Here is a 10,812-nt window from a genome sequence, read left to right as displayed (position 1 = left end):
TGTGTGTGTGAGGGGGGCGATGGCCGGGCCGGTGCGGGACGGGCGCGGCACGGGGGAGCCGTGAGGCGGCCGCGGGGACGCGCAGGCGCCGCCCGGGCCCCGTGCGCGCTCACGGCGCGCGATCAGTCGCGAGCGCGCACTGGCGCCGTTAGCCGCGCAGGACGCGGCGGCGCTCTCGCTGTGGATTGGCTAGGAGCGCCGAACACTCTGCGCCGCTATTGGCTGGGAGCGGCTTGGGGCGGGGCGGAAGCGCGGCCCGGATGGCGGTTAGGGGCCGGGCCGCGGCGGCGCGGCAGCCAATCAGCGCTGCCGTGACGGGAGTTCGAATCGGCACAGCGGCGGCGATGGAGCGCGGAGGGACGAGGAAAAGGTGCGGCACCGGGAACCGGGGATCGGGAACCGGGGATCGGGAACCGGGGATCGGGGACAGCCGGCGGGACCGGGGATCAGAGCTGGGGGCACGGCCGGGCGGGAGCGCGGGGAGCCGGGCCGGGCGGTGCCGGCGGGCCGGGCGGTGGCCGGGGTGGCTCCCGGCCGCTGACGGCCCGCGCTGCCCTCAGCGAGGTGCTGGCGGCCGAGGCCGTGACCTGCCTGAACCGGGCCATGGCCGCGCTGCGGGACATCTGGGAGGAGATCGGCATTCCCGAGGAGCAGCGGCTGGAGCGCACCGACACCGTAAGGAAGCACATCAAGGTGAGGGGCGGGGGCGCCGGTTCTTGTGCTGGGACCCGGGAGGCTCCGGGTGAGCTCACCCAGGGTGCTGCGGGCACCGGGGGGCCCTGCCCGGCTGTTCCCGCGCCTCTGCCCCGCCCTGGGCAGCCCTGTCCTCCCACACCTGCGTGTAACCGTACCTGTGCTGCAGAACCTCCTGGACATGATGGTGGCGGAGGAGGAAAGCCTGAAGGAGCGTCTCCTGAAGAGCATCGTCCTGTGTCGGAAGGAGCTGGACACCCTCTGCAGGGAGCTGCAGCTGGGCCCCTTTGAGGTGAGGTGTGGGATCCTGGGGTCCTTCTGACAGCAGGGCTGCTGCCTGGCCTCTGTCTGGGTGTCTCAAGAGGCCAGAGCTTAAAAGGCAAATATCTATTCAAAACTGCTTTTCTGGGTGTTTGATAGAGCCGAGGGCTTTGTTGCTCCTCACAGGCCAGGCATTGCTAGGTGGTTGTGTGGTGTTCTCCAGCACCTTGTTTTGTGTGTTGCTGGTGTTCGTGCACCTTCCTGGGGAACACATTGCTCAGACCCAGCCTGGTGGCCCCTGTCTTTGTATAAGACCCTAAAGTATGAGCCAGATGCAGGAGCAGTGTGGAACAGAGCTGATTGCTGGCCTCTTGCAGACAGAGGAGGAAAGCACTATCCTGCAGATGGAGAAGAACCTGCGCACGTGCGTGGAGGTGCTGCAGAAGCAGAAGCGGGACCGCAAGCAGGAGCTGAAGGCACTGCAGGAGCAGGACCAAGCCCTGTGTGACATCCTGTGCACACCTCTCTTCAGCATTGACACTAACAGCGTGCCCAGCCTGGAGGACCTGGACCGCTACCGGCGCCATGTGGCCTCCCTCAACAGCCTGAAGGTGAGCCTGGAGGGTGAGGGGGTCCCTGAGGGGCCACAAGGGCCCCCTGGTTCCTGACACTGCCCTCGCTTCCAGGAGCAAAGGCAGGAGGAGTTTGTCAGCAACAAGCGTCAGATCATTCTGCTGATGGAGGAGCTGGACCACACCCCAGACACCAGCTTCGAGCGGGACGTGGTGTGTGAGGATGAGAAGGTGTTCTGCCTGTCCGAGGACAACATCATGGCCCTCCAGAAACTGCTGCAGCAGGTGTGTTGTGCTCTGAGGCAGTTTGCAGTTTTGGGGGCTGCTGTGCGTGCTGGCAGCAGCTGCCACCGTGATGTGAGAGCAACCGCTGGGCTTTGGCAAGGCTGTGTGCTAGAACACCCTTCTCAGGGGGCTCCTGTGCCACGTGTGTGGCTTTGCAGGCACACAGAGGCCAAGGCTGTGCTGATGCCCTGCTCCCTGTGCCTGCAGCTGGAAGCCCAGCGGGCCCTGAACGAGGCTGTGTGCACGGAGCTGCGCGCCAGGATCGTCGCGCTCTGGGAACGGCTGCAGATCCCGGAGGAGGAGAGAGAGTCCTCGGCCGTGCACCTGTCTTGGTCCAGAGTCAAAACCAGGAGAGCTGTAAGAGCCCTGCTGTGCTCGTGGTGGGGGTGCTGGGGATGCAGGGGATCAGTGAGGGGTGAGGGGAGCAGGCCAAATCCTGCCTGCAGGGAGGGAGGAGCTGGAGGGTGGTGCTGGCAGCTGCCTCGTTCTAGAGAGCAGAAGATGAACCCTGCTCTCCTCCTCTTCCTCCCTGACCTGTACTCTGTCCTGGGGGCAGTTGCAGCAGGAAGTGGACCGTCTGGAGGAGCTGAAGCTGCAGAACATGAAATCCGTGATCCATGCAATCCGGGCAGAGCTGGCTGACTATTGGGACAAATGCTTCTACAGCCAGGAGCAGAGGGAAAACTTCAGCCCCTTCTATGATGGTGGGTGCTGGCTGGCCAGGCAGTTTTGGGGAGGGATCCCAGGGGTTCCAGCCCCTGACCTGACTTGTGCCCTTCCAGAGGATTTCACAGAGACCCTGCTCGAGCTGCATGATGCTGAGGTGGGCAAGATGAAGGTCTACTACGAAACACACAAAGATCTGTTTGAGGCTGTTCAGAAATGGGAGGAGAATTGGAAGCTGTTCCTGGAGCTGGAGGTATTGTCCAGGCAGCGCATGCCGGGTCATGGGTCAGTGTAGAGCGCTCTGGGAAGGAGCAGGGAGGCACTGGGAAGTCATGCTGAGCCAGTGAGGTGCTGTGTTTCGAGCACTGGGGTGCTTGTGCAGGGCTGGCTCCTCTGGGGCCTTCACCATGTCAGGTTGAGGGGATTGGGTGGTGTGTTTGTCTCTCCTGACAACCCTTCTCTACCAGAGGAAAGCAGCTGACCCCAGTCGCTTCACCAATCGTGGAGGAAACCTTCTGAAGGAGGAGAAGCAGCGAGCAAAGCTGCAGAAGACACTGTCCAAGGTAAGTCCAGCCCTGGGGAAGGACCTGTGGTCCCACTGACAGAGGAAAAGGGACAGATGTGTTCAGGGCAGCCCCTACACTGCCCTCATGTCCTGATCAGCTGCAGGAGGAGCTGGAGAAAAAGGTCCAGGCCTGGGAGCAGGAGTTCAAGGGAGCTTTCCTAGTGAAAGGCCAGCAGTTCATGGAGTATGTGTCGGAGCAGTGGCAGCTCTACCGTCTAGAGAAGGAGAAGGAGAAGCAGGAGCGGGTGAGTACTGAGCTGAGCATGTTGGCTTCTGCCTGGGAGTGTCCCTGGCTCCTGCCTAAGAATGCCAGCCTAGGGCTGTCCCAGTTTGGAAGGAGCAGGCAGTGGGGCTGTCACATCCACGTGGGCTGAGCCCCGTTCTGGCCCTGGCTGTGCCAGAGGTGACACCTGGCTCGATGAAGTTCCTGCTGTGTGGCTGTGCCAGGCTGCCGCAGGGCAGTGCGCCTGGCAGTGTCACAGCTGCAGCAGCTCAGGTGTGTAAGTGCAGGTGTCTCCCACAGCACCTGAAGAAGAGCAGGGAGATGGAGGCAGAGATGCTGTACGGCAGCACCCCGCGGACCCCCATCAAACGGCGCATGCTCAGCCCCCACGCTCCTGCCAAAGTAAGCAAGGTAAAATGTCCCTGTGCCCAGGGCAGTGCCTGCAGCTGAGCACAGCCTTGGGCTGGCCCTGTCCCATACACAGGTGTGGGAAGGGCTCAGGGTGCTGCAGCCCATGGGAAGCAGCCCTGTGTGACGTGTGCTCTGCTCTTCCTCAGCTCCACGGCACCTTCAATGCCAGCACCACTCCCAACACCACGGTTCGCACGGCCTTCGGGGGGCCCATCTCACACTCACCCACATCTCGGCTGCCACCCTCTGGGAAGAAGGTGAGAGTCCCTGCCCTGGTGAGCTGAGGTGGTGCAGCTCTTCCTGCTGTCACCCCACGGCTCGCTGCCATCCTGCTGGGGTGTTTCTGGGACCTGAGGGAGGAGGAGGGTGCCAGGAAATCTTTCTCCAGCCCAGATTTGTAGTACACATGTTCCTTAGTGCTGAGTCTGCAGCTTGAGGGACCTTCAAAATGTGTGTGTGCTGCCAGACAGGGCCTGAGCATCCTTGTCTGGTGAGTGCCATCCCTGCCTATGGCAGGGGGGTGGAATGAGATGGGCATTAAAGTCCCTTCCCACCCACGTCATTCCAGGGTTCTGTGACTGTGTGCTGTTCAGGACCCCAGAGTCTGGAGAGCTCCTGGAGCCTGACGCTGCTCTGGCTCCACAGAGCGACGGGCACTGGGGCTGCCGCAGCTCTGCTGCCCCTGCTCAGTGTCGCTCTTCCCGCAGTTCGGCCGCACCCAGAGCTCCGCCCGCACGGCAGCGCCGCCCCGAGCCCGCCTGAGGGAGCGCAACAAGGAAAACATGTCCCCCCTGAGCGGTGGGTGCACCCCCACAGCCCCTGCCCAGCGTAACCACAGCGTTAGTTCTGTTGCCAGCACCTATTCTGAGTTTGCGGTAATTCACCTCTTCTAACCCCACCCCCCTCGCTGCACAGCACCTTTGCTCCCCCCTGTGTCCCCCCTGTGTCCCCTGACAGGGTGGCTGCTCCTGCCCCTGCCTGGGACTCCCCATGAATGGCAGAGTTGGTGACAGAGGCCAGGCTGGGGTTGGGACACACTTGTGCAGGGACAGAGCTCTGAGGCCGGAGTGAGCAGAGGCTGCACGGGGGCTGCTTTCCTCTCTCAGGGTGGGGGACCTGGGGGCCCTGGACAGCCTCTGTCCTGCCATCAGGCTGGGCTGAGCCACAGATTTACCGTTGTGTGACACTAGCAAAAGTTTTTTACTCTTTACACATTTCAGTAAAGAAAGGCATTAATGTTCATTGGCTACAAGTTACATTAATTACCATAATTCCCATATTGTATTCCATCTCCTCGCCTCTCTCTGTCCCCACTGAACTCTGGGGCAGCAGCCCCCTCCCTTCCCTCATCCCTCTCTCTCTCCTTGTTCCCACAGCGCGGACTTTCAAAGGTTTCCAGCTTTGACGGCGCCTCCGATGTTCTCAACTCCACCACCAACCATGCCACGTGCTGAATCCCTGCTCTGGCACTGCTGCAGGGCCTTGCAGCCTCTCCTGCTCCACCATCACTCTCCCCTCAGTTACTGCCTTAGAAATGTGCTTTTATTTAAAAAAAAAATTATAGGTGTTGTGAATAAAGTCCTTGTACAGCCCCCACCTCTGAGTGTGTTTGAGGGGGTCCCTGGACCCAGAGGGACAGAGGACACAGAGCCATGGGACCTGGCTGAAAGCTGAGAAACTTGTGATACGAGACAACAACACAGAACAAAGCAAAAACAATTTATTCCCTCCTTCCAACTAGTGCTCAGCTTCCCCAGGACAGGGCAGCAGGGGACTTCACAGCAATGGTAACTTGGGGACAAAACCACAACTGCTCTGAGCATCCCCCCATTCCTCCTCTACTTTCCACACTGGCCATGATCCCACAGGGTCTGGGATACCTCTGGGGTCAGTTGGGGGTCCAGCTCTGTGTCCCAGCTCCCCACAAGTTGCTCTGCAGCCCCCAGTGCTGCTCAGCCACAGCATCCCTGAATTACCAAATCCAGCCACAGCCCCATGCAGCCCCTCACCCCAGGACAGCTTCACTGGAACCAGATATGCTGGAACGTTTTGCACACACCAACGATGCAGCCATTATGGGAAGGTGAATTTAATAAACACATCCAGCCTCTCCCAGGTGTCCCTGGCCCTGATGCAGCTGCAGCCCCACTCCAGGTGTGAATCAGGTCACTGTGGGCTAAACTCAGCCCCATCCTGTGCTGTGGGGGGCTGCCTGCCCTGGCCCTGAGGACAGGGTGGTCCTGGAGCTGGTCCTGCAGAGCAGAGCAGAGCCTGCCCTCATTCCCCACCTGTCAGCACCCACAGGTGGTCCTGGGGCCATCAGGGCTCCTGCACACGCACATAGGTGGTCCAGGGGCCACACACCACCTCCTCCACCCGCAGCCCCTCGGCCACCAGCTGCTCCACACGGCGTGCCTGGTCACAGCTGATATTGTCCCCGTGTCCCAGCTGTCCATATTTACCTGCAGACACACACTCATGACACAGCGTGGCCCTGGGGCATCACAGGGCAATTGCTCCTGGTGGGGAGGGAGGGAACACAAGAGCCAAGGGAGAGAGAACAGGAAGCAGAAGCTGCTCCTGGGGAGCAGAGGTGCCACTTACCCCAGCCCCAGGTGTAGAGCTCCCCGCCTCCTGCAACAGGGACAGCACCAGGTGAGCTCTGTCCCCTGCAGTCCTCTCCCTGCTCCCAGGGGCACTGCCCACGGGTCCTGCTGAGCCCTGGCAGGTCTCAGGCCCCAGAGGTGCTGCCCTGCCCCGCTGGACACTCACGTGTGACCGCGGCCGTGTGCCGGGACCCGCAGCTGACCGCGCTGACCTCCGGCTCCTGCGGCAGGTCCAGCAGCGCTGGGAACGCCTGGATGGAGATGAACGCAGCATCCTGGGCTGGCAGCTGCTCCCTGCAGGGCGTCAGCCTGGGGCTCCCTGCACAACAGCCAGCTCTCAGCTCCCAGCTCCCAGCTCCCAGGAGTGGCTGGGTTACGCCAGCGTGGCTGGCAGGCTCGGCCCGCGCTGGCCCTGCTCTGAGCTGTGCAGGAACCAGCCCAGCTGCCCTACCAGGCCAGCAGCAGCCCCCACCTGTGCCCGTGTCCTCGGCCTGCGCTCGCTCCGCCGCCAGCGCTTTGGAGGGCAGAGCCAGCTGCCCCGACTCGTTCCAGCCCCACACATACAGGTCTCCTACCTCTGTGGGGTGGGGGAGAGCACAGCACAGCTCAGCCCTGAGCCCCACTCGCTGGCAGCACTGCTGCTCCAGGGACACCAACAGCCCGTATTCCCCGAGCCAGGTGCCACCAGGGCCCTGTGCTGCCACCAGCGCCTCACCCTCCATCCCATCCATCCCATCATCCCATCCATCCCATCCATCCCATCCATCCCATCCATCCCATTATCCCACTATCCCATTATCCCACTATCCCACCATCCAATCCATCCCATTATCCCACTATCCCGCCATCCCATCATCCCATTATCCATCCATCCCATCATCCCATCCATCCCATCCATCCCATTATCCCATTCATCCCATCATCCCATCCATCCCATCATCCCATTATCCATCCATCCCATCATCCCATCCATCCCATTATCCCATCCATCCCATCCATCCCATCCATCCCATCATCCCATCCATCCCATCATCCTATTATCCATCCATCCCATCATCCCACTATCCCACCATCCCACCGCCCCGTCCCAGCCCTCACCGCTGACACTGGCCGAGTGCCACCCGCCCGCTGCCACCTCCCGCATGGGGACCCCGGCCAGCGCCTCCAGCAGCCGCGGCTGCAGCTCCGACTCCAGCAGCCCATGGCCCAGCTGCCCGTGCCTGCAGGGACAGACAGACACACGGACACACGGACAGACAGACCAACAGACGCACCTACAGCCCCGGTGCCTGCACGGACAGACAGACACACAGACAGACACACAGACAGACACACAGACAGACACACACACCCACAGCCCCCGTGCCTGCAGGGACAGACAGACACACGGACAGATGGACAGACACACAGACAGACAGACACACCCACAGCCTTCGTGCCTACAGGCACAGACAGATGGGCAGACAGATGGACAGACAGACAGACAGACACACCCATAGCCCACTGCCCCCAGCTGCCCGTGCCTGCAGGGACAGACAGATGGACAGATGGACAGACAGACACACAGACACACTCACAGCCCCCCTGCCTGCAGGGACAGACAGACACATGGACAGACAGACAGACACACCCCCAGCCCCCGTGCCTGCAGGGACACACAGACAGACAGACAGACAGACAGACACACAGACAGACACACACACCCTCAGTCCCCGTACCTGCAGGGACACACAGACAGACAGACAGACAGACACGCCCCCAGCCCCCGAGCCCCCAGCCCACCCAGCCCTTCCTGCTGCCAGCCCAGCCCCAGGCTGGCACAGCCTGAGTTCACATCACAGCCCGTGCCCAACGTCCCCTACCCAACCTACAACAACTACAAATTAAAACAAACTATAAATCTTAATTAAAAATTAATTAAACCTGTTTAAAACTTTGCACCTTCACTAAAAAAGCCTTGCAAAATAATTTTTTATATATTAATTGTTATAGTAACAATATTAGTATTTGTACTTTGTGTTCTTCACTGTGTAAAGCAAATAATAAATAAGACCATCAGAATGGGAGATGTGAGGAATGAATTAGTAAAGGAATCTCCAAGCCTGGCTGAAAGCTCACACAGTCTTGTACATGTGGATGCAAACTCTGAGGTAAGGTGTGCTGACTTAGAAAGGAAACGGAAAAGAGAAGACATTGCTGAGAGAGAGACTGAACTAGAAACAAGTTTCAAACGATGGCCTTGCAAAATGAAGATATTTTGGAGACTTAAAACCGTGAAAATGCATAGTAGCAAGACCATGTGGGGTAAAATAATAAATTATTGGTGTTAGAAGTATTAGCAGTATTGTGTGGCAAAAGCCAATAGGCTGAAAAACATTTATAAGGTATTCTAACCAAGAAGTAAGTTGGGTTCTGATAGAACAGCACTGAGTTTTACATCTCTTATGCTTCACCCTTCAATTAGACTAAAAATGGAATAAAATCTTTTAAAAAACACCTGTGTTACCCCATCTCTATAAAGCTGAGATTTCCCAACACTCAAGTACATATCCCTACATGTGGAAACATTTCCCCTGAAGGGAAGGCATAAAAACCAAATAATGCAAAACACCAACTGCTGTGAACTGAGAACTGAGTGCTGTGCTTGCCACGAGCTGCTGCTCCAGTGAGGAGAAGGGACTGGGCAGTGAGACCCCCTGAGCCAGAGGAGCAGGGACTGGGCAGTGAGACCCCCTGAGCCAGAGGAGAAAGGACTGGGCAGTGAAACCTCCTGAGCCAGAGGAGAAAGGACTGGGCAGTGAAACCTCCTGAGCCACAGGAGCAGGGACTGGGCAGTGAAACCCCCTGAGCCAGAGAAGAAGGGACTGGGCAGTGAAACCCCCTGAGCCAGAGGAGAAGGGACTGGGCAGTGAAACCCCCTGAGCCAGAGGAGCAGGGAGGGCACTGGGCCAGGGCTCGCAGCTCTGGACAGTGACTGATGATCACTGCGGGGTTTGTCTTCCATAAATAGGAAAGAGGAACACGGCAACCCTTCCCCTGCAGCTGAGAGCAGCCAGTTCCTGTGGCCAAGGCTCATCAGGCATCAGCAGAACTCGGACCCAGGGCAGGGGGACCTGTGGCTGGGCTTTCCAGAACTTCTGGGAAAACCTGACTGGGGCAGCAAATACACAGACAACCCCTAATGAACAACAAACGCCTTTGTCAGAATACACAAAGAGCTCGTCTCTACTGCTTGTCCTGCAGTTCCTGAACGCCCCTCGGTACCTCCCGCACCGCTGTGTCCCCGAGCTCTGCTCACCTGCCGCCGCCCCAGCTGAACACCTCCCCGCCGGCGCCCAGCGCCAGGACGTGCTCCGTGCCCAGCACCAGCCGCCGGGCCCGCAGGCCGGCGGGCAGCGCCGTGAAGAACGGCGGCCGCGGCGTGGCGAAGCCGCCGGGCAGCAGCGGCAGCGGCGGCGGCTGGCGGGGCTCGGCGGGCCGGTCCCGGCTCCGAGCGGGCTCATCCCGGCTCCCGGCGGGCTCGTCCCGGCTCCCGGTGGGCTCATCCCGGCACCCGGAGGGCTCGTCCCGGCTCCGAGCGGGCTCGTCCCGGCTGCCGGCGGGCACGTCCCGGTTCCCGGCGGGCTCGTCCCGGCTCCAGGCGGGCTCGTCCCGCAGCGCCCCGCTCAGCGCCGCCGCCCGCCGCCAGGCGCGGGTCCCCGCCGCGCCTCGCAGCACCAGGTGCGTCTCGGACGGCAGCGCCTCCGCCCAGCCCGGCAAACGCCGCCGCTGCCCCGCGCTCCGCAGCTCCAGCCCCGCGCCTGCCGCGGCGGCAGCTCAGCCACCGCCGGCCCGGGGCACGGGACCGGGACAGCGCGGGGGGCTGGGGGACGGCACGGGAATGTCACCGGGGGAACGGCGGGGAGGATCCCGGGGAACGGCGGGGCGGAGAGCATCCCCAGGAACAGCAGGGAGCATCCCGGGGGAGCGGCGGGGCTGGGAGCATCCCGCGGAACAGCACGGGAATGTCATCAGGGGAACGGTGGGGAACATCCCGGGGGAGCGGCAGGGAGCATCCCGGGGAACGGCAGGGGAATGTCGCCGGGGGAACGGCGGGGACCATCCCGGGGGAGCGGCAGGGAGCATCCCCGGGGAACAACAGGGCGGGAGGGCTGGGTGTCCCTCCCGGGGCAAGGGGCGGACAGGGCGAACCGAGGCGAGCGGCGCGGCAGCGCACGGTGCGAACGGGAGCGCGCACCCCGGGGAGCGTGAGGGGAAGCGGGCACAGTGCTGCCCCGCGGGCCGGGCCGGGGGCGCTCACCGGTCTCCACGACCACGTAGCTCCAGGCGGGCCAGACGCGGGAGATGCCCTCGGGACCCGCCTCCAGCCGCCACGGGCCCGGGGCCGGGCCCGGCTCCCCGGCCGCCTCCTCGGGGCTGAACCCGAACGCGAACCACGCGCAGCTGGGCGCCGCCATGGCGGGGGCGGAACCGGGAGGCGGGACCGGAGGTGACGGCGGAGGGATGGACGGACAAACGGACAGACGGACG

General features: G+C 61.6%; 2 protein-coding genes across 5 annotated transcripts; one reads left to right on the top strand and one right to left on the bottom strand.

The window, feature by feature from the left end:
* The first annotated feature begins 80 nt into the window (after positions 1-80).
* PRC1 (protein regulator of cytokinesis 1) lies at positions 81-5,272 on the top strand. Of its 4 annotated transcripts, none has more exons than XM_056499722.1 (14): positions 81-370; positions 561-693; positions 863-985; positions 1,332-1,565; positions 1,641-1,811; positions 2,019-2,168; positions 2,368-2,515; positions 2,594-2,730; positions 2,945-3,040; positions 3,141-3,287; positions 3,566-3,667; positions 3,823-3,933; positions 4,384-4,474; positions 5,053-5,272. In XM_056499722.1, the coding sequence occupies exons 1-14, from the start codon at positions 261-263 to the stop codon at positions 5,079-5,081; spliced, it is 1,782 nt and encodes a 593-aa protein (XP_056355697.1). In that variant the 5' UTR covers positions 81-260; the 3' UTR covers positions 5,082-5,272. The 4 variants fall into 4 exon arrangements, with proteins under 4 accessions (XP_056355697.1, XP_056355695.1, XP_056355696.1 ...); XM_056499720.1 differs by having other exon boundaries at positions 4,384-4,551; XM_056499721.1 differs by having other exon boundaries at positions 3,566-3,676.
* An 89-nt stretch (positions 5,273-5,361) lies between these two features.
* Positions 5,362-10,780, bottom strand: RCCD1 (RCC1 domain containing 1). The gene is made up of 7 exons (XM_056499959.1): positions 10,583-10,780; positions 9,581-10,082; positions 7,381-7,502; positions 6,755-6,859; positions 6,449-6,601; positions 6,281-6,310; positions 5,362-6,138 (listed from the first exon to the last, which is right to left on the bottom strand). The coding sequence occupies exons 1-7, from the start codon at positions 10,737-10,739 to the stop codon at positions 5,996-5,998; spliced, it is 1,212 nt and encodes a 403-aa protein (XP_056355934.1). The 5' UTR covers positions 10,740-10,780; the 3' UTR covers positions 5,362-5,995.
* Positions 10,781-10,812: the final 32 nt, after the last annotated feature.

The sequence above is a fragment of the Oenanthe melanoleuca genome, chromosome 10 (assembly GCF_029582105.1).
Source record: "Oenanthe melanoleuca isolate GR-GAL-2019-014 chromosome 10, OMel1.0, whole genome shotgun sequence".
Lineage (NCBI taxonomy): Eukaryota > Metazoa > Chordata > Aves > Passeriformes > Muscicapidae > Oenanthe > Oenanthe melanoleuca.
Note: the sequence above shows the minus strand (reverse complement) of the source record. Positions and strands in the feature narration are given on the sequence as shown.

Excerpts from the sequence above, each read along its gene's own strand:
- PRC1 (XM_056499719.1), top strand. The coding sequence starts at position 261 with ATGGCGGTTAGGGGCCGGGCCGCGGCGGCGCGGCAGCCAATCAGCGCT. Across the intron at positions 2,731-2,944 it reads AGCTGTTCCTGGAGCTGGAG|AGGAAAGCAGCTGACCCCAG; the intron begins GTATTGTCCAGG and ends CTTCTCTACCAG. Across the intron at positions 3,288-3,565 it reads AGAAGGAGAAGCAGGAGCGG|CACCTGAAGAAGAGCAGGGA; the intron begins GTGAGTACTGAG and ends TGTCTCCCACAG.
- RCCD1 (XM_056499959.1), bottom strand. The coding sequence starts at position 10,739 with ATGGCGGCGCCCAGCTGCGCGTGGTTCGCGTTCGGGTTCAGCCCCGAG. Across the intron at positions 7,503-9,580 it reads TTCAGCTGGGGCGGCGGCAG|GCACGGGCAGCTGGGCCATG; the intron begins GTGAGCAGAGCT and ends CTGTCCCTGCAG. Across the intron at positions 6,860-7,380 it reads GCACTCGGCCAGTGTCAGCG|AGGTAGGAGACCTGTATGTG; the intron begins GTGAGGGCTGGG and ends CCCACCCCACAG.